At 37.8% G+C, this 19624-nt stretch overlaps 1 protein-coding gene across 1 annotated transcript; it reads left to right on the forward strand.

The window, feature by feature from the left end:
- The first annotated feature begins 698 nt into the window (after nt 1-698).
- On the forward strand, nt 699-7307 carry RFK (riboflavin kinase). The gene is made up of 4 exons (XM_088155946.1): nt 699-862; nt 2412-2563; nt 3936-4038; nt 4639-7307. Exons 1-4 carry the CDS (start codon nt 781-783, stop codon nt 4767-4769), a joined length of 468 nt encoding a protein of 155 aa, XP_088012072.1. The 5' UTR covers nt 699-780; the 3' UTR covers nt 4770-7307.
- Nucleotides 7308-19624: the final 12317 nt, after the last annotated feature.

Genomic DNA, 19624 nt, shown 5'->3' on the forward strand with positions numbered 1-19624 from the left:
TTGGTAAAGCACAGGTGAGTAAACATGGTTTGGGTTTTTGGTTTGGTTTTAGTTTAGTTTGCTGTTGAGATTTGGTTGTTTCGATTATTGTTTTTGTTTTGTTTTAAGCAGGCAACTGAAGCTCGCTACAGCTCGTCACAAAAGACCTGTTTTCTGGCGGCTTTCCTGAATGTCTGGTGCGCACTGAAGCATTTGCACTTTTCTGAGCGAAAAGGCAAATCCAGGGCTACCAAGGCAGCAACAATCCCCATCTCCACGCGTGGGCCCGGGGTGCGAGGTGCAGCCTTTCAGGTGAGAGGGTCGGCATGTGGCAGCTGATGCACATCAGTCACCGCTGTCACTGTGGCTTCCATCGAAGAAACTGCAGGGCAGGCCAGACCCAGCCGCCCTCGGAGAGCTGAGTGTCACAACACCCGCACGCTGGAGCAAAGGGCACAGCCGCGACGAGCGGCAGCGCCCCGCAGCACAAGGCAAAGCTCATCGCCACCCACCCCTCTTGGGCGGGGACCGCCGTCCAGCTCTGCCCTGCTCTGGCCAAGATCACCGCCCCGCTCCGGCCGGGATCGCTGTCCCCCGGCGAGGGAGGGCACGCTGGGCGTGAGGCGCGGGCACGTCCACTCTGGAGGGTGGGCAGGAGCAGGCAGGAGCATTGTGTGGATCGCAGACTCGAGCGCGCCGGCCGGTTCCTCCCCTGCCGTTGGTAGCGCCCCGTACGGGGGGCGGTGGTGAGCGGCGCAGCGACGCGGCGGGCCCGCGGCGCCGGCGTCTCAGCGCGGGGCCATGAGGCACCTGCCGTACTTCTGCCGCGGGGAGGTGGTGAAGGGCTTCGGCAGGGGCTCCAAGGAGCTGGGCATCCCCACCGGTGAGCGGGCGCGGAGGGCACACCCTCCCGGAGAAACACGCGCGGGTTGTCCGCGGGGCTGGGCCCAGCCGCGGGGTTGGGGGTCCGCGCCGGGTCCCGGGAGCGCTCCCACCGGCGAGACGCTGGGCCCGGGGTTCTGCAGCCGGTCGCTGTCGCGCCCCTCGGGCGGAGCCGTGCCGTTCTCCTGCCAAACAGCGCTGTGACTAAGCTCGCCTGACCTCGGTGGCCGCCCTGCTGCCCTGCACAGCTGCACTGTTGTCATGACTTGGCGCTTTCCGAGAACGGCTCTGCTTTGTTACCTAACCCCGTTTTCCTGACGCTTCCCTCCCCACACTTAGAGTCTTGCATCTTCCCTTGTGTTGTTCCCTGCAACCCAGTCTGTAAAGAGGTTTCCCTGAATCTTGACGTTTGTTCCTTTTCTCATCTAGTGATTGTCACGATGTACAGGATGTAGATAAGTGTCACGTTCTCGGTGCAGTGGTGTGGCAGCCTGGGAAAATAACCCTTCGCATAAACCTCCGTAGGAATTAGAAAGGGAATTGGCACTGGGAATCGCTGCAAGGAAGAAAGTTTAAGGGAAATAAAACAGTGTTTGAAACAGAGCAGGTAGGCTTGGCCTACAGACAATATGTTTTCCTATTGCCCATCTCTGTTTCAGTTGTCTAAATGAAGGCAGATGAATACTGCAAGAGAATTTTGACCTTACTTAAAAGGACGTTGAAGTCAGAGGTCATATTGCACTATGTCTAACAGATATGAAACTTTATAAGACCACTCTTGTGGTGCTGGATTTCTGACATCTGTTTCTGAGAACGTGTCACATCTTTCTCTGGATTGTTTATAAACAATGTGTTGGTGTTAGGGAACAGGGAAAGGAAGCTGTTACTGTCTGTGAGCTTTGCTGAAAATTTGGTAACTGTCTATTCTTTCAAATCAGTTTGCTATCTTGTATGAAGAGATCTATTCAGCTGGGAATTAGAGGTCGGATAGTAATTTTGAGAGAAGGTTAAAGTCAGTCTAAAGGAAATTTTATTTTACTATAAATATGTAGTTTTCAAAGGAAATCTCAAATCCACAGGTGCCTCTGAAAGGGAACTTGTGCAAAATTGACAGATGACTAAATTATCACATTTGCTTCTACATAGTTTATTTCATCAGTAAATATTTTACTAATAAATAGTTCTGAGATGCTATTTCATAGTGCAGAAGAAAGCTGATTTTTTTCCCTCTCATTTTTCATCATAGTAAAGCTGTGTCCTAAGAATGAAATGTGTTCTGGCTGTATGTATGACGTATTTATTAATTATTATTGCAGTATACAATACAGTGTGTGTGTTTGTAGGACATGTAATAACTCTGGTATTGCCACAGTGACTGAATTTTATGAAGCTGTTTTATGCTTTGCCAATGGTATGTTGCATTAATCTTATCATCACCAGTGTTACGTTTGTAAATAGTACATAGGCAGAGTTTGGCTTTTAAGTATTTGAAGATCCTCTTATATACTTGATTTACACAAAGTCACTCACACTTTATAAAATTTTTGCAGCTAACTTTTCTGAGCAAGTAGTTGAAAGCTTTCCATCTGATATCCCCACTGGTATATACTATGGATGGGCCTGTGTTGGAAATGGAGATGTGCATAAAATGGTTTTGAGCATAGGATGGAATCCCTTCTATAAGAATATTAAGAAATCAGTGGTAAGAATTTTGCTTTTTGTGGGATTTTTATTGTAATAAAAGACTGGAAGAATTTTAACAAGATGCGCAGAATTTGATTGATGAATGATATCTAGAAATCTGTGCACCACTAGAAACGCATTTGTTATCTATATAATATTTATATTCTGTTAAGAATATATTTTCTGTAACCAGAGAGCATGCACATGAAGTTGAATAAAGTTCTTCTTTCTTCTATTCCGCAATTTTTTAACTTCTTCTTTAACAAACTTTTAACTTTTAATTAAAATATAACAGTACTTGAAATGATGGTTGCTTGACTTGCTGATAGCAAATTAAACATAAACTTGGTAAATACATTGAATTTACTAGTTATGAGAGCCCTAGCATAAGCTGGAACATAGTAATAATCTGTTGTTCTTTGCAATGTATCTGCATTTCAGATAGGAGATGCTGGGGCAGCTTAATGTGTAATGATGTTTTAATTAATTCTTCTTTTGTGGAATCCATACATGAGATGCTGCGGCTTAATGTACAGAATAAATATTTGAAGGCATATAAGGATGTAAGGATGGAGAAGTTAAAATCCTGAGCTGTGACAGCTGTGGGTTTTTTTGCTGTCGTGTGCTGGTGCTTTTCCTGAGTGTTGCAGAGCTCTCTTTTATTTGTTGAAAACAATTTTATTTGTACATTAATCTCTCGTTCTAAGTGTTTGTCTCGAGGCAAATGTCTACTTTAAAATATTTTTGCAGATAACTTTTCTGAGCAAGTAGTTAAAAGCCTCCCAAATGATAGCTCTGCTGGTAGATTCTATGGATTGGCCTATTTTGGAGATGAAGATGTGCATAAAAATGTTTTGAGTGTCACGTGGAACCGTGTCTTTATCTGGACTCGCTCTTCAACATTATAATCCAGTTCTGTTGTAAAAGCTGTCGTTGAGCTAGCTACTTCTATCAAAATCTTCATAGTTATTTGATGTATCTACTTGTTGATGAGACATTAACGTTTCCTGCCTCAGAAGTCTTACCTCTGAGAGGTTTTGAAGCATTTCTCCTGATGTGTGGGGTGTGGGTTTTGTTTCTTTTATAATTGGGGCTTTTTGTTGTTTTGGTGCTTTTTTGGGTTTTTTTCCCCTTTCTTTTTCTCTTTATATATTTCTTACTCTTTAAGGGAGTAAATTTTTTTAATTCCATGCAGAGTGCAGTTCTACTTCCTAATACAAACTGAAGCCTTGGTCTTTTAATTTTGGATTATACATGCAGTACTAAATGTCCCTTTTATTTTTTATCTGTTGAGGACAATTTGAATGTTGGATATTAGACCTGCATGCTTACAGAGAGGGAAATAAACTCTTAAGCTCATAATAATTGTCCACTTACTTATCTTTCTTTAGGAAACACACATTATCCACACCTTCAAAGAAGATTTCTATGGAGAAATTCTTAGTATAGTTATAACTGGATACATTCGACCGGAAAAAAACTTTGATTCCTTAGGTCAGTACTGGAGATGTCCCTCAAGCTAGTTTCTTTTTTTCCTTACTTAGGCAGGTTCTGTGTCTTCACTGTACCTCCTTCCATCATAAGATGTTTTATTAGTTAACCTTTGAAATTTTTATGTAAATAAATATGTACTTTTTAATGTACATTTGCTTTATGTAAGGCAAAATGTTTTTGTAACTCAAAACCAAAAAACCATACCCCCGCATCTTCTTATGCACCACCCTAAAAACCTGCACTTTCCTTTCACTTGGCTGAGGAGTAATGTTAAAATCATGGGCTTGTCATAAAAGTCAAGTGTACTAATTTCTTCTTAAAATGCAGTTTGGTTTTAGTTATTTTAATTTTGTATTGAAACAGAACTGCTAACATGTCTTTTGACAAATTAAGAGGATAGTGCTGGTAATGAGTAAAAATGCAACTTTAGCATGTTAAAAAAAAGACATTATAAAAGCAGAGAATTCTGCCTTTCATACCTCATAGTTATATTCTGCTTCTGTGATTGTTGTTTGATATTTTGTGGTGTCTTATTTTCGCTTGTTACTGTGTTCAGAATACAAACCAACTTTTAAATGTCCCTATTCTTATCTTTTTCAGATGCACTCATTTCGGCAATTCAGGAAGACATTGAAGAAGCAAAAAGACAGCTGGATCTACCAGAACATCTTAAACTCAAAGAAGATAACTTTTTTCATCTGCCAGAAGGCAAAATAGTAAACAACTGCTGAGAAAACCCATACAGCTTTTTTTTTTTATTTTTTTTTTTTTTTTTTTTTTTTTATTTTTTTTTAATTTTTTTTATTTTCTCCCCTGTCATGGAGCTTTTGTATTTGCACTGCTCTCATAGATACTTTTGTGTCATGTGTCTGTTAGGTGACTGAGATCAGAACCAACCATACAAGATGATTTCAGTTTTCTTTGGTTAAGTCATCATTAGGCCGGTCATACACAAGAAGTAGAAGATTGTTATAGATAGATTAGATACTATAGATTGTTATGGATAAACTATGTATCCTAAAGTTACCAGGTCTTTAGAGATCTGAGTACATTCAGAACATGACCAAAGGTAACCCTAAGGTGTGGTTAGCTCATTTAATGAAGAAAGTCTGTTTTTAAGATAATGTTCTTCCAGCTTCTTTTCCCTTTTTTTTTTTTTGGTGTCAGTTTTAGATCTGGATTTTAGCTTAGAAATTGTAGGTATTGACTGACTCAGAAAATGCCTGTGGTTAGATATAATTGGATAACAATAGCAAGATTAATTCTCTATAGTTCTTGTTTTTTATGTGCCACACAGCTGTTGTGATTGAAGCTGTTACTTTAATTGAAATTATTTATTTTATTTGAAATGGAAGAAATGGCTGTTGCTCATTGTATTGCTAGAATCTGAGCTATGCTTCTTCACACTTGACTGAACATATGATAACACATGATTTGTGTAGTTTAATTCTGAAGCATTTCACTTCATTTCAAAACATGAATAAAAGTGGCAAAGCTGATAAACTTTAAGGTTCAGGTGCAAAAGGCACAGAAACAATATAACAAGGCTTGTACTCATTGCACCTTAAAGGAAAATAGGTAGTGAGACACAAATTTGCAGTTTATGTGCTGCTGGTATTTTTCATAGGAAAATCTTGAGGTTTTTCACTGCACTGGTAATAAAATGTCTGACTTCAAGGTCGGCATTATTGTAAGGCACAGAAAAATCTCATCAACACTCTGCACTAAGTGCAGGTAAGAGCCAAGGTTTTGGCAGACCAAGTAGATGAATACACAAATGAAAGCCCTTGGGGATTTATTGCACAATATATCAATACTATAGTGAATATTGGTTATTTTTTACAAGTAGCTGCAGACAGTCTTACTCTGAAATGTGGGGATACAAGTGAGGGTTGGACTAGATGATATTTGTAGGAACTTAACAGCCCTAACTATTCTGTAATAGATAAATGGAATGAGTACTGTGAGAATTGATGGTAATTCAAAGTATGTAATGTGTGATTCAATATCTGCTCTTCTTTGGTAAATTTTTCTGTCCTTTGGTGAATGGAAGCAGGTTTGCTACGGTGACTGCAACATCCATAACTTTTTGACATCACCGTGTGATGAAGTTCAAAGTACTTCTTTAAATATGTCTCAGATATGATTCTCTGTCTGAACTATGATGTTCAATATGGAATGCACTATTTCTGTAGTGAAATTTGATTAATTTACTCCTTGTCCTATCCTATTTTAATCCTACTTTTCACTCTAGAATTTAAGAGAGTTTTAGCAAGTTTTAGCTCTTTGGGTCTTTGTGGCAGATGCTGTCAAGATGGTCGTTTCACTTCATATTGCTTTAAATTCTAGCCAGTGTCATGGGCTATTATTAAGGAAGAGATCTTGAAGAAATAGGAGAAAACTTGATTTTGCTTAAATGAATTGTTCACCAGTGCTGTTGATGGCAGATGCAGATACATATATTTGGGAGAGAAGGACATGGGACAATATACTTTTTTTTAAAGGAGAAGAGAGATAATTCAGTGGGCTTTTTACTATATCACATGTTGGAAACTGTTTCTAAAAGGTCTATGAAGGAATTTTCTTGGAAGATTGATGATTGGAATTTTTAAAAGCGGGAGTGAAAGGAGAATTTTTTTTTGATAGGAATTTATGCATTCTTCAGATTGTAATAACGTTAAAATAATGTATTTTGCTACTCCTTTTAGAGAAACAAACAGAAGCCACACTAGTCAACAGAGTATTTTGTCAATGATAGATTGTTGTTCATCATGGTACTGTAGCTAAACACTCATAGCTGCCTTTAAAATTGACTTTTGCCAGTAATGTCTTGGATCTGTTGTGGAAACTATGGTGCCTTAAGCTGGTTCTGAATAATACTTTTCTGTATCTGCTAATAAATGCCACTATCAAAAATTCGGTTCACCATTTGGTTGTAGAACTGCTGTGACAGAGAGCAGTAGCTAAGGGAAAACTTGAAAGACTTGGTTTGCTCTCAAGTCCTAGCGATATATGGATACACTGAACTAAGAAACTGCTGTTTATGTGTTTGTCTTTAAAGAGAGCGTGTTTGTACATCCATTTGGCTGAGTGTACCTGACCATATTATTGAAGATAAAATGTTATACATCACTCTTTAAGCTCAATACATCATTCATAGCACAGTATAAACTCTATGAAGGGTTATATTTTTGTATTATGTACAAGTAGCTGTATTTTGGTTGATGTTGTTGCACTGTACCATTACTAAAGGAACTTTAATTGATAAAGTTGTCCTTGTCTTGGATTTCCTTTCCTTTGCCACTCCTGGTAATGTTACTTATCTCAGTTTTAGGCAAAGTTTTATGGGGCAACTGCCTTATTTTTAACTTTTCAATCTTCACATGATTTTGTATTCCTCTTTGTTACTGAAGGTGCAATGATTAAATTCCAAGTGGGTTCCACAGAACACTGTCAAAGTTACAGGGTGATCATGAGGTCTTCAGGAGTATCCAACACACACAAAAAAAATCCACTTAAGAATTACTGCTTAAAAGTTAGTCCTTCTCACAAATAATTCCTTTATAAAGATAAATCTTAAGTGATTAACAGCTCTAAAGCTGTTTATTATCAAAAATGTGAAGGAACTATTTTAAGGTTCAGTCTATTCTCTTAGCCATCTGACCATACTGACAACAAATAGCATCACTTTCATGCACTTTTGTGTAAAGACTTTGTTCTTCATAGCGAGAGACCATAAAGAGCATACTCTTCGGTAGTATTATGTATCTGGCTATGCTAAAAAAATTGCTTTGTTGTTTCCCTTTAAGGTAGATTACCTACTGATTACCACCCCTTCGGCATAGTTTGAAAGTGCTGAACCACTTCAAAAGATAAGTGGAGAATTTCTGTTGTAAATGCGGCCTGCTTATTTCAATTTTCTGTAGCCCAAGAAGATCGTAAAGAAGACAGAAGTCCTTTTTGCCAGTGTACTTCTGGACTGTATTTCACTTTGCAATAAATTCAAACTCTGTGATGAAACACTGTTTAAACCACTGGAAATAGATTAATTAGGCGTTGATGATGTATAGAATATTCCTGATACTTTACATACCAATGAGGAATACTGTGGAGGCATTTGGTGGAAGAAGTCGTGTCATAAATGCAGTTACTTTGGGAAGCATACTACGAGATTATTATGAGAAACATCAGCTTTGAGGAACAGAGATGCACCAGGTGATACCTACAAGTATTGTATTACTTTGCTTTCCAACTATAATTCCATCATAGTAAACTGCTGGCACCCATCCCAGTGACATTAAATAAATCTTGTTTATCACTGTGTGTTTTGGTAGGGATTGCGATAGTTCTTGAAAGAATTGCAGGGGCACACTTTGAGTAGATGGTTGTAGTAGTTACACTCACATACATATTGGCAAAGGATTTGCTGTCTAAAGAGTAGACAGAAATATATTCTCCTAAAGCAGTGTGCATGTGAAAGCCTACAAAATAGTTAGGTAAAACTTTAGAAAAACTGCTTTTAGAAACCATGCCCTTGTCATGATCTTTGTTGTCTAAAATCTTGAGCTCAGCCTGCCAGGAAAGTGTTAAATACAGTGCAGTAATTCTGTAAGAAAGAATGCATTGAAAATCCATGAATTAGTAAGAATTTCTCTAAAACACTGTCTATACTCCTGTTCACACTCATCTTCCTTGTCCCCTAGAAGTCCATTTTGAAATATGTATTGAACTGTTGCCATGCTATCCCATATATGCTGTATCTTCAGCTCCAATCACTTGATGCACTTGATCACATCTCTCAAGTACTTGATGCTCTTTTAGTAATTGTTTATGTGTGAAGGAAAGGCTTTGGATTGATTTACAGCCTCTCATACCCTCCTCCATTAACAGCTGTGGCTTTGCCTTGCTTTATTCCCCAGATCCATGTAATGATTCCACGGAAAAGGAAAGCCAAATCAGGTGGTAAGAAAGTAAGTGGTTTGGATTTTTCGTCTCTGGTGGTAGAACGGAGTATAGTACACAGTTATCTGATAACAGCAATTTAAAAAACTGAAATTATGTGAGCCCAGGTAGGAGGAGTCTTTGTTTTAAATGACTTGGTAGAAGTGTAGGTTAGAGAAGTATTTTTAATGTTTTGGAGATACTGTGTTACCCTTCCAATACCTCAGTTGTACTCTCGAAGCTGTGATGGTGTAAGGCAAAAGAGAAGGGGATTGGTAGGGCAGCTATAGGGTTTTTATTAAAGACTAAGAATAGTCAGAAGCGGAGAAGCAAACAGGGACACAAACACAACTTACTTCTAACCTTAGGCTAGAAACACAAAACACTCAGAAACATTTTTAACTTTAGTATCTAGAAAAAATTGAAGACTGGTTGTGTGGCCTGAGCCTGCTTTTCCCAATTGTATCCACTTGGTTTCATCGTATTTTTTTCACTCCACAAATCCATATGGAAGATGCTGTAGCTGTTTCAAAGCCAGTGAGGTGGTTTTGGCATGATGATACCGATTGCTATCCATTGAAATAGGTACTTTCTAGTCAACTGTTATATGACAAGCACAGGTGTTTTAAAAAAACGGAGGAGAAAAGGTGGTGTCGCAAATCAGCTGCAAGTAAGCCTGGCCTATTCTGGTGAAGGAGCAGAGGCATTATGTTGTGTGCCTTCAGCTCAGTGCCACACTTCTGCACTTTTCTGCTTTTCATTTTTAAATGTCAGCATAGCCAGTCATAAAGCCCTTAAACGCTAGTAGTGCTCTTCAGCAAAGGCATACCTTGGGATTTTTTCTACAGTCAAAGCAACCTGGGCTGTCTGCCAGTTTGAAGTCACCACAGCAGAGTGGGCAAAAGCCTTCTTCACTGTACACTGGCATGTTAGCTGAACACAAAAGAAGAACAAAAATAAGAATATTAGAACATAACCTATTCTTACAGCATATTCTCAATTCACATTGTGTTCAATACTTGAAAGTTCAGTGTAAAAATCACAGGAGGAAATACCTCCAAATGGTCACCTCTTACTCTTGTGTCTCCTGGACTTTGTATTCATCTGCGAAACCCTGAGTTGTGCATTTCACCCAATAAAGTTTATCTGTATGCATAGGTACACACCCAAATGCTCTCTTTCCTAGAAGTAGTTATGGCAATAAAAGTACTAGTTAAGGCAATATCACAACACAAAAAAAGTCATCTAACTTCCCTTCAAATACACACTGAGCACTTTTGTCTTCATAAAGAATCACATGTGAGATCTCCAGCAGGAGAAGGTCAAAATTTAAACAAAAAAAAAAAGAATCCTGAGCGTGGTCTTGAAACTCTGTATACCCACAAAACAGATTTTGTGGGTATTTTGAAATTTATGAAAAAGCTCTTCTTGAACTGCAAGGACTGTGATGGACTTTTGCCTTTTTTCTTTTTCCCCTGTTATCATCATTCTATCATCTGTCCTGAAGAGGGGTCCCAGGGAATTTGCAGTCCTGGCAGGGTTCTTCATATAATGCATATAACAGAAGAAATAAGCAGACAGTCAGGGCAAATGTGGGATACGAAGTGCTAAGCCTCTGCAGATACCAGCAAAGTGTAAGCTGTTGCAGCCTGTGCTGTATAATTGAGGGTCTGAAAGGAAGAGTGAGCAATGGCAAAGGAGTTCAGGAAGAATATGACTCTTGGTCTATAAGCTGTACTAAATATTTAGCACTTTTATTTGATATGTCTCATTGACTTTTGGTCTTTGTTTAAGGAAATGAGGCAGACCTTTATTGTGAAAAACTCTTTGTAGCTTTAACCAATTACCTTCATAGGGCCATTCTCTCCTCTAAGCTGATGGTCCAGGTTTTTTATTTTCTCTTGTCAGGTCTAGTCTCTCCAAGTGTCAGCCACAGCTAATTGTGGTGCAGGTGGGAGTTTTAAAGGGTCAGCAAACCATGCATCTGCCTCTCATGGTGAGGTCAGAGGCAAAAGAAGAGCGGATTGGGACACTCAAAACTTGAAGTTTCAGTGAGTAACAATAGAATCCAGGGGCCAGACTGCATCTCTGTGAGGTCACCCAGCAGTAGAATCACCTCGATGCAGAAGTAGTGGAGCAAGATGAACCAGAAGATGCTAGCTTAAGGAGGAGGATGTGGCAGGGCAGGAAGGAAAAGCAGTAACTCAGGTCCCTGAGATTGGAAACAGTCACTGGAGTCACTGGGTCCAGGTGCAGCACATTTACCTGGATGCTGGCGAGGATGCCTCATTGAAAGGCTGCTGGCAAATTTTTCTGAGAGGTAGAAATCAGGATTGTTAGAAAAAGCTGCAGTTAGGGCAAGTGTCTAGCACACAGGAGCTTAACACCACATCCCCACTCTGTTACGCTTTTTTTTCCCTATTTCTCCTTTCTGAAGGGCTCAAATTCTTTTCAGCTGAGAACATCAGGCAGGTAGTGGGAAGGAAATATACTGGCTACAGAAGCACAGTAACTTGACCAATTTCAAGGTCTCTCTTTTCAGAGGTAATTGTGCAACTACAAGATTAATGAATCTTTATAATCAGAGTGTTAACAAAAGTATTGCTGACTACCCTAGGAAACAAAAAAAGCCCGTACTATTCAGTGTGGTCTGTCCCACTAACTCATCCTGCCACCTGAATTTAGCAGAGACCACCCCAGTGCTCCATGATTTCTTGAAGAAAGCTTCAACTAGCCTCTGTTGTATTTATGTATTAGTTAAATATTTTGGTATAGATTAGTAGTACCACTAGCTGCTGCACTAATAGAGTGAAGAACTAGAGACACCAAGACTTTTTAAAATGCTTTTTCCATTTTCCTGTAAATTTCATCCTTCCTGTAGAGAATGATCATTTTGTTCTGCTTTACTTAGCTGTTTTCAGTGTAAGGATGTGGATGTCTCGCAAGGCTTCCTGCAATGGTAAGGTCCTATTAGTTTAGGACATTCTGACATACTGTCTCTATTTGCTTTTTTTTCATTTCTTGCTGAAGATCCGTTTTTCTACAGAACAGATTAAAATGTAGAGCAGCCCAGTCTGTCTCAATGTACCTGGGGGTAGAGTAATCCAAGTCTCTCTCAAGCCTCTATATGTACCTAGCCATGCTAACACACACTGTCACCAGATTTTTGAGAGACTATTTTCTAGCTTCATATTTTTTCATTACTGTTATTGAACAAATCCTTACAGAGTATTTGGTGTCATCTCTAAGAATATAAGGAATACTCTAAGAAAGCTAGATGTTTGATCTTAATTTTTTTTTAGTTGAGCAGTACTCACATTTTCCATTCTTCTATCCCCACTGCCATGCAAATCCTAAGATTTTTTTCCCTTTTTAGACATTGGTCATTTGGCATGCTCTGAGAAAGTGTCAAGTAGTTGATGGTATATTGAACAGCCATATAGTTTAAAAGAATGTGTTTCACTTTACTCTAAAATCTTAGCTGAAGTAAAGACCCTCCCTTTCTGGTGTCTGCCTGCGGTTGGACGTCCTCCATTCTGTTGTCAGTGATTTCTAAAATCTAAATAATATATAGTAATTCTCATTTTTCTTCTTTGCATCTATCTACTTTACCCTGACTTATGTTTTATGTTTTAAAAAATTTGACCCTGGTTATAAATGTGAAGAAATAAACGAAAAATGTGACTGAATTATAGTTAAAATTGACCTTAATCCTGATAAGGTAATGGTTGTAATATTAAAACAAAATAAATAGCAATAAGATAGGCTTCTTATCTTGTTAAATCAAGAAGAGATTAGCTACCACGGAAGAATACAATTTCAAAAAGATTTGAAGCCTTGCAAGTAAAAATAAATATTTTTTTTTTTAAGGTGAAGTACAGGCCCTCTGCCCCCTGCCTTTAATATTTGCACCTTTAGCAGGTTTTGTTGTTTACTGTAATAGTTGCCAGTCACCTGCAGGGGGGAATACACACAAGCAGGTGGTCTTAATATGTTTCATGAGTGATAGCTATTAATGTTATAATCAGATATAGATATTTAAATGCCTCAATTTGTGTGCTTCTCTTGCCAACAAAAGGAGTAGAATTACACTTTATTTTATTTTTTAAAAAATTTTTTTTGCATGTCTAAAAATTCTTAGCAGCTGTGATACACAAGATTTTCCTACTGAAACCTGTGCAAGGTATTGCTTCTAGTAATAAAACTAGAGGTTCCCCCAAAACAGCTTCACAAAGTTGCAAAGAAAATCAGTCGTGAACAGGTAAAATGTTTATCCTTGGCCTTTGAACCACTGCTAAATGAAACAGCAAATGACTGGGTTTAGTCATTTAAAGATCTTTAACTTGTCAGTTAAAAATTTACTCGGGGAAATATGACAGATTGTGGCATAATGCTGCAGGAGAACTAATTAAGTAATAACAGAGTTTCTTGCCTTCATGGGAAGACTGCCAGTTTGGAGACTTCATCTCTCCTGTTCCAGCCTATCATTCATTCATCCTTGCGTAAAAAGAAGTCTCATGTAAAGACAAATGCTTACTCACGTCTTCTCATTGAACAGTTCTGTTGTACTTTGTTCTGCTCCAATGTCTACCCATGCTTTACTTGAGGATCCTATAAGTCTCTTTCTAAAAAGTTCTGTCTGTAGCTCTTCTGGTTTTAAGTGAAGCATGTAGAAGTCTGTCTTGGTTTAATTTAATTTCTCAAAAAAAGTCTTGATTTAGGTTCAATTTCCCGGCCAACACACCAAATAATGTTATGGTTTTGATTTGCCAATTTAAATATACTCATTTTCTGTTGTGAGACAGAACCAGGAGCAGAAGCAAGGCAGGCCTAAAACTTAAGAGGGTATAAAAAGAAATTTATTAACTACACAAAGAGGGAAAAAAACCATTCAGAATAAGATTTGCAGACCACTCCTTCCTTCCCTCTCCCAACCTTTGTAACAACAAAACAAACATACAAAAATTACTTCTGTCAGTTCCCAACTTAGTCTTTTTCAGTTCACTTTCAGAGAGAGAAGCCTCCTCTTGTTGAAGCTGTAGGGATTTTTTCCACAAGAAGGAAGAAAACAGTCCTCTCGTGGTTTTATTTTCACGATTTGCATCCACCCAGGAATTCGCAATCGTGACACTCCTCCCAACTCTACAGCCTTCCCAAAGCTGTAGATGTGGGCCATGTCTGTCTCAGGGGGTATTACCTTTAAGAATGAAATGTTCCACAGCAAAGGTTCTCTTCATCTCTTTTCTCTTTGTTCATGCTTCATCCTCAGAAAACTGAGATCGCCTTCTTTCCTCAGGGCAAAGATTCTCAACACAGGTGCTCTTTAGTCAAATCTTTTATCAAATGGAACACTCCAACCCCCCATGTCTTTATTCATGGTTTACAGGAATATTCAGTACATCAGTTCATCCCTACAATCTTACAAAAGGACATTTCAGCCATCTTGACAGCATCTCCTCACTCTCCTTCCATCTAAAAAACTTAGCTCTTGCGTCACTGACTTCAGAATATCTCCTTTTTCCCTTTCACTCCGGTAAGGACTGGAAAGTCTGTAAATCCTTTCTGAGCGTTGAAAGAGTTAAGATTTTGAACAGGGAAAAGAAAAAAAAACAAACCAAGTCTACAATGCTGGAGCTTTGCCAGAAACTCCAAAACCAGCCACGCTGAAAGGGAGGGGGGAAGAAAAGCGTCTGGGATCTTAGATCAGCCTGAGTCGCCCTGGCCACTGTCCATGGCCACCCCTCGTCCCTGCCGGGCCATGCCAGTCCCCACACAGGGCCCGGCCCTGCCCCTGCCAGGCCTGCAGTGGGACCAGGCCGGGGCCTGTTACCTGCACTGCCGCTGGAAAGACAAAAAGACTCAATTCCAGATTGCTTCCTTCAAAATGTGTGTTCACATAGCGAACCAACTTTCTCCCGTTGGCTGTAGAAGGTGTCCCAACCCCCACAGAGGAAGCCCCCTGAGAGAGAACTTCTCTCTGAGTTTCTTCTTCCCAGGTCAAACCAGCACAAAGTCCCATGTTTATGATGTGTGAATCTGAAATTTTTATGAACTCATGGATCAGAGGCTTCTGTAAACTAACCATATTCTATAAATGAAGCATTTACACCAGATGAGCCACTCCATTTTATAATTGTTATGATCTTGTGGATTTTTAAAGACAAAGATGTACTGTTTCAGATCGACTGAACTGGTTTTATCAATATCAAAATACTTTTATCAAAAATATTAGTACTTTCTTGTTGGTTGGTATTTGTTTCTTTGGGCATTTCTATATGATTTTCTTTCACCTAAACTTAAACATCTTTAAAAATCCTGCTCAGGCCAGGTTCTGCCTTAGTGTCACATTAATTCTGTGACTTTATCAGAACATTGGCTACTTTGTCATACATCCAGCTCATCTCCTCTATTTCTGAAAACCAAGAAACTGTGCTATTTCTTGAGCTAAGGCTTAATTAATTTAAGAAGCTGTTGTTGTGCTCTGCCCGTTCAGTCAGTCTATTCCAGCACTAAAACTCTTAATAGTTCTTAGAAATCTTAGGTACAAAACCTGAAAATTGCTACAGAATTTGTTAATGGGAAGACAGTAGCACCCTTCCAAATGGTCACAGGGATCTCATTACTGCAAGGTGTAGGTGGCTTGGTCTGATGGCACTATGAATGCATTCTTTTTTAGACCTATTTTTTTCAGATACCTCCATGAAAACACACAAAATGGGTGACAGGAAACACAGCTAGTCTAATTTAACCCAATTCTAAACTGGAAAAATTAAATTCTCAGTCCCCAAATCTGCCCATACTTCCTGTGCTAATCTACTATTTGTTGAATTATACCTTCAATCAGTACTGTTTTCTCAGCTATGATTTTTTTTCTGTACTCTGCTGGGATATGTGACAGTCTGATCATAGATATTTTTATTGTAAATTGTGGAATTGTTTGTTTTGTTGTTTTGGGTTTTTTTCCTCTGTGCAGGAATATATCTTATAGGATGACTCCAATTTCATGCTAGAAAAAAATTATGCTGGTCTGTCATCCTGATATTCTACTACAGCACAAGCTAAGAATAGATTCACAGCAAAGGAAACCATCACCTCTTTCTGCAGCAGCAGTTTTCTTTGAAGCTTCCTAAGTGAGTTCCAAAGTTAGTTCCAAGTGGCTGGAGAGATTTGTCCAGTTTACAGCTGGAGGTATTCCACCTGCAGGCGCATTTGAGGCAGAACTCAGAAGAGTGAGTCACATAGAGTAAAAGAACACCATGGTCGTGTTTCTGGGTAAACATTTTTGCTTTCATGTGCCTGCAGCAGTGCTTTTTTAAGCTAGGACTATCACATTTGATACCTTATGCAGAGTCAGATTTTATGAGATTTTTTTTTTTACCTTTTCTGCTAGAATCACAAAGTTATTCATTCACTCATAAAAGTGTACTCTTGTTTTATGGATTTCACCCATCTGTTTTAAGAATGAATGTTGGTTCCCCTACCAACAAGGAACATCTGCTCTTTTTTAGACTCTAAAGGAAGGAAAAGATTTCTGCTCCATTAAGAACATCTCCACAACTGGTGGCAAATATTAAAGGGACAAAGTAAACTTGAAATTAAGTGGACGGAGAAAAATGGAAAGAAATCCTTCTAGAATGGTCAGCTGCATGCACATGTCCTGTCACACTTTCAAGCACTTCAGTGAGCATTTTTGTTGATGTTTCATTATGTGTCTATTTTCCATGTAGTAGAAACTGCAGAAATAACCACATTTTTTGAGGCTCATTCAAATAGTTTTAATGATGTCCAATAACCCATACATCTAAGCATTCTTAAAAATCCCTTACGTGTTATTTTGTGTTAATCTCACATAGATTTATATTTTATAGCTTCAAATACCTTATTTTAAGTAAACATCAAAGTCTTAAAATTCAGAATTATTTTGTTAGGAAATAAGTAAGAACAGACTGATTGTTTTGTGATGTTATTTAGCTACCTGAAGTGTAATATGACTTGTAATTTAGCAAATTATAAATTAATAATTAAAAAGGAATGTTATGGCAGTCTAAAATGTTTCCCAGTAGAAGTCTTATAACTTATTTTTAGGTATAAGAAAGTAGTAATTTTCTAGATTTGTCCCTTCTGATATAATACAATTTCTTTCTGAGATGCTACTCAACCAGGTATGAGGACTATGTGTTAATTTTGCCTTACTGATAATTTCCAATATTTAATCTCTCTAAAAAAGTATATTTTAAAATAGACACAGTGTTCATACATAAATAGTTTTTATCTTTATCTGTGTATTGATCTCTTTCAAAGTCTCTTTTCAGCTCTCAAGGCTGAAATTTTCAGGAAGCCAAAGGGCTATTTATACTTATCTCCCATAATCAGCAAATAGAATTACCCACTCCTGTGACACTGTTACCAGTCTTTCCTTCAATCTCCATTTTTTGAAGTGCTCATACTGAAATAAATGAAACTGAACTATGCAGTGGGAATTAAAAGCAAAAGAACGCCAGTAGCCCCAACATTTGCTCTTCTAAGAGCTCAGTTCAAAAGTGGCCCCTACATAAAAAAGCACAATGTAGTCAGCAAGGGTACCAAGGCAAGGGTTTCTTTTTTTCTGTATAAAGGTCTTTTCTCAATAGACAAATACTTGAAAAATGCCACTGTTTTCCTTGTGGGTAGGATTTATCTCAGCCAGAAGTATAAAATGGAGAAAAACAACACGGAAATAAATCCTTTGGCTTTATATCACCATGTGAGTCACTGGCATGGAAAATGCAGTGGAATTACCCTGGGCTGTTACAATTAGAAGTCCTGTCTGAAAAACTAGTTTCAGCACCCAAGAAAACAGGTATCTATATATGCATATAAATATATTATGACTTCTTTCAAATGTGGCGCATAAAATTTAATGCATTTTTATGTCTTTTTCCTTGAAGACTGCACCTACTAAGGTTTTACTAATTTGTTTGAAGCAGTGTTTCTTGGTAACATGTCAGATGTTACCAAGAACAGGAATCTGAAGAATGCATGCCTCCTGTGATATATCTCAGGGAAATACATAAGAAAATTCACATGTTGTTCAAGCCTAGAGTCCTTGGGAGAAGATCACATCCACTAAACTTACTGTCTATACCCTTGAATCAATTGCCCATGACTGGGTCTAGTGCTATTTTAGATTCCTTGCAATTAAATGCCTACCTAACTACAGGTACCTATGCAGAAGTTACTGGACTTCTGAGTCATATTTACCTATCTCATGCCTATCCCAAGGGGTGCTAAGATGCCTCAGTTTAGGTAGCTGGTCTAGCCCCTATAGTTAGGAGATATATTCAATTTGCCTTCAGTACATTTGTTCTCTGTACTTTCAGGGCTTTTATCCAATGCAGATGTATGCATATATTAAAATCTTTAATATGCATATATTTAATATTTTTAAAGTAAGTACCATGGGATTTGAAAGGCTTACAAAGAAATGAATGCTTTAAATTCCTATAAAGAAATTACTATCATCAATGAGGATAAAATTAACTATGCATGGGTCAATAAGCTACTGAGGCTGTTAGTCAAAGCACATGAGTCAAAGGCTACTGAGCTGTTAAGCAAGTTTCCACATGCACTGTAGAAGACAAGAAGTCTGGGGTAAATTATGTGCTATTATGAGATTAAAATTGCTAACATAACATATACTTGCAAGTTCCAAATTCATATTGTGAAGAAACCTTTATAAGGTGGTTCTAAGGGTTAACTCTGAAAAGCTTATAGAACTTTTTATATATTTTAAATTTAGTGATATTTGTTTTTATGTAAATAAACCCCCAAAGTATAACAAGAAATATATCCATTAATTTGCTTCTTGTTACATGCCATTAGCTGGAATCTATTTTATTCTTGACATATGTAGAACTCAAAATTCATACCACAGTGCTGTGAATTATTTATTGTGCTGTAATTATTATGCTTGATTTTCCTTCAAAACATTTTGATTCCTTAGAGTATCGTATGACCCAATAAGGAAGTATAAAGGAGTTTAATTTTCCTCTGGTGAAATTCAGTGAAGTTTTTTTAAAAATGTGATTGATAAAACTGAAAAATTTCCCTATAACACCTCACTGTAGCAAAGAAACATACACCAAATACTTTGTTAATGCTTTGTTAGAGTAAAAAAAAAAAGTCATTTTGATATTATTACTTTGAGACATTATTCCTTTTAATATCTAGATTAATACAATATTACATGTATGTGTAGTTGCATTAGCTCTGAACCTGACTAATATACCTTAGGAAATTACAATGCTTTTTTGCAGCTTAAGCCTCATGGAAATGAAATACTTCAAATTTTTGAGGGAAAAGAAAGAACTTGTCTTGAAGCATTTTAAATGAAAGAGATGGTTGGTGGTTTGTGGTTTTTTTAAAAAAAGTTATAAATTCTGAAGTGTCAGCTATTTATTTAAATTTAGTATTATTTAATATATATATATAAATATAAAATATATAGTGTATATATATAACATACATAGTATATATTTAGTATATAGTATATATAAATATAGTATATATAGTGTATATATGTGTAGTATATAATAAATGTATAGCATTGTAATTCTTATTATACTATGCAGAGAATAGTATCCCAATTCATTTTTTAATAGACGTC

This window comes from Sturnus vulgaris, chromosome Z (assembly GCF_052056855.1).
Source record: "Sturnus vulgaris isolate bStuVul1 chromosome Z, bStuVul1.hap1, whole genome shotgun sequence".
In the NCBI taxonomy this organism is placed as follows: Eukaryota; Metazoa; Chordata; class Aves; order Passeriformes; family Sturnidae; genus Sturnus; species Sturnus vulgaris.

What these genes read in the sequence shown, in the direction of transcription:
- RFK (XM_088155946.1), top strand. Translation starts at nt 781, where the DNA reads ATGAGGCACCTGCCGTACTTCTGCCGCGGGGAGGTGGTGAAGGGCTTC. An exon ending in GGAGCTGGGCATCCCCACCG is followed by an intron (nt 863 to 2,411) that starts GTGAGCGGGCGC and finishes AAATTTTTGCAG; the next exon opens with CTAACTTTTCTGAGCAAGTA. An exon ending in AAAAAACTTTGATTCCTTAG is followed by an intron (nt 4,039 to 4,638) that starts GTCAGTACTGGA and finishes TATCTTTTTCAG; the next exon opens with ATGCACTCATTTCGGCAATT.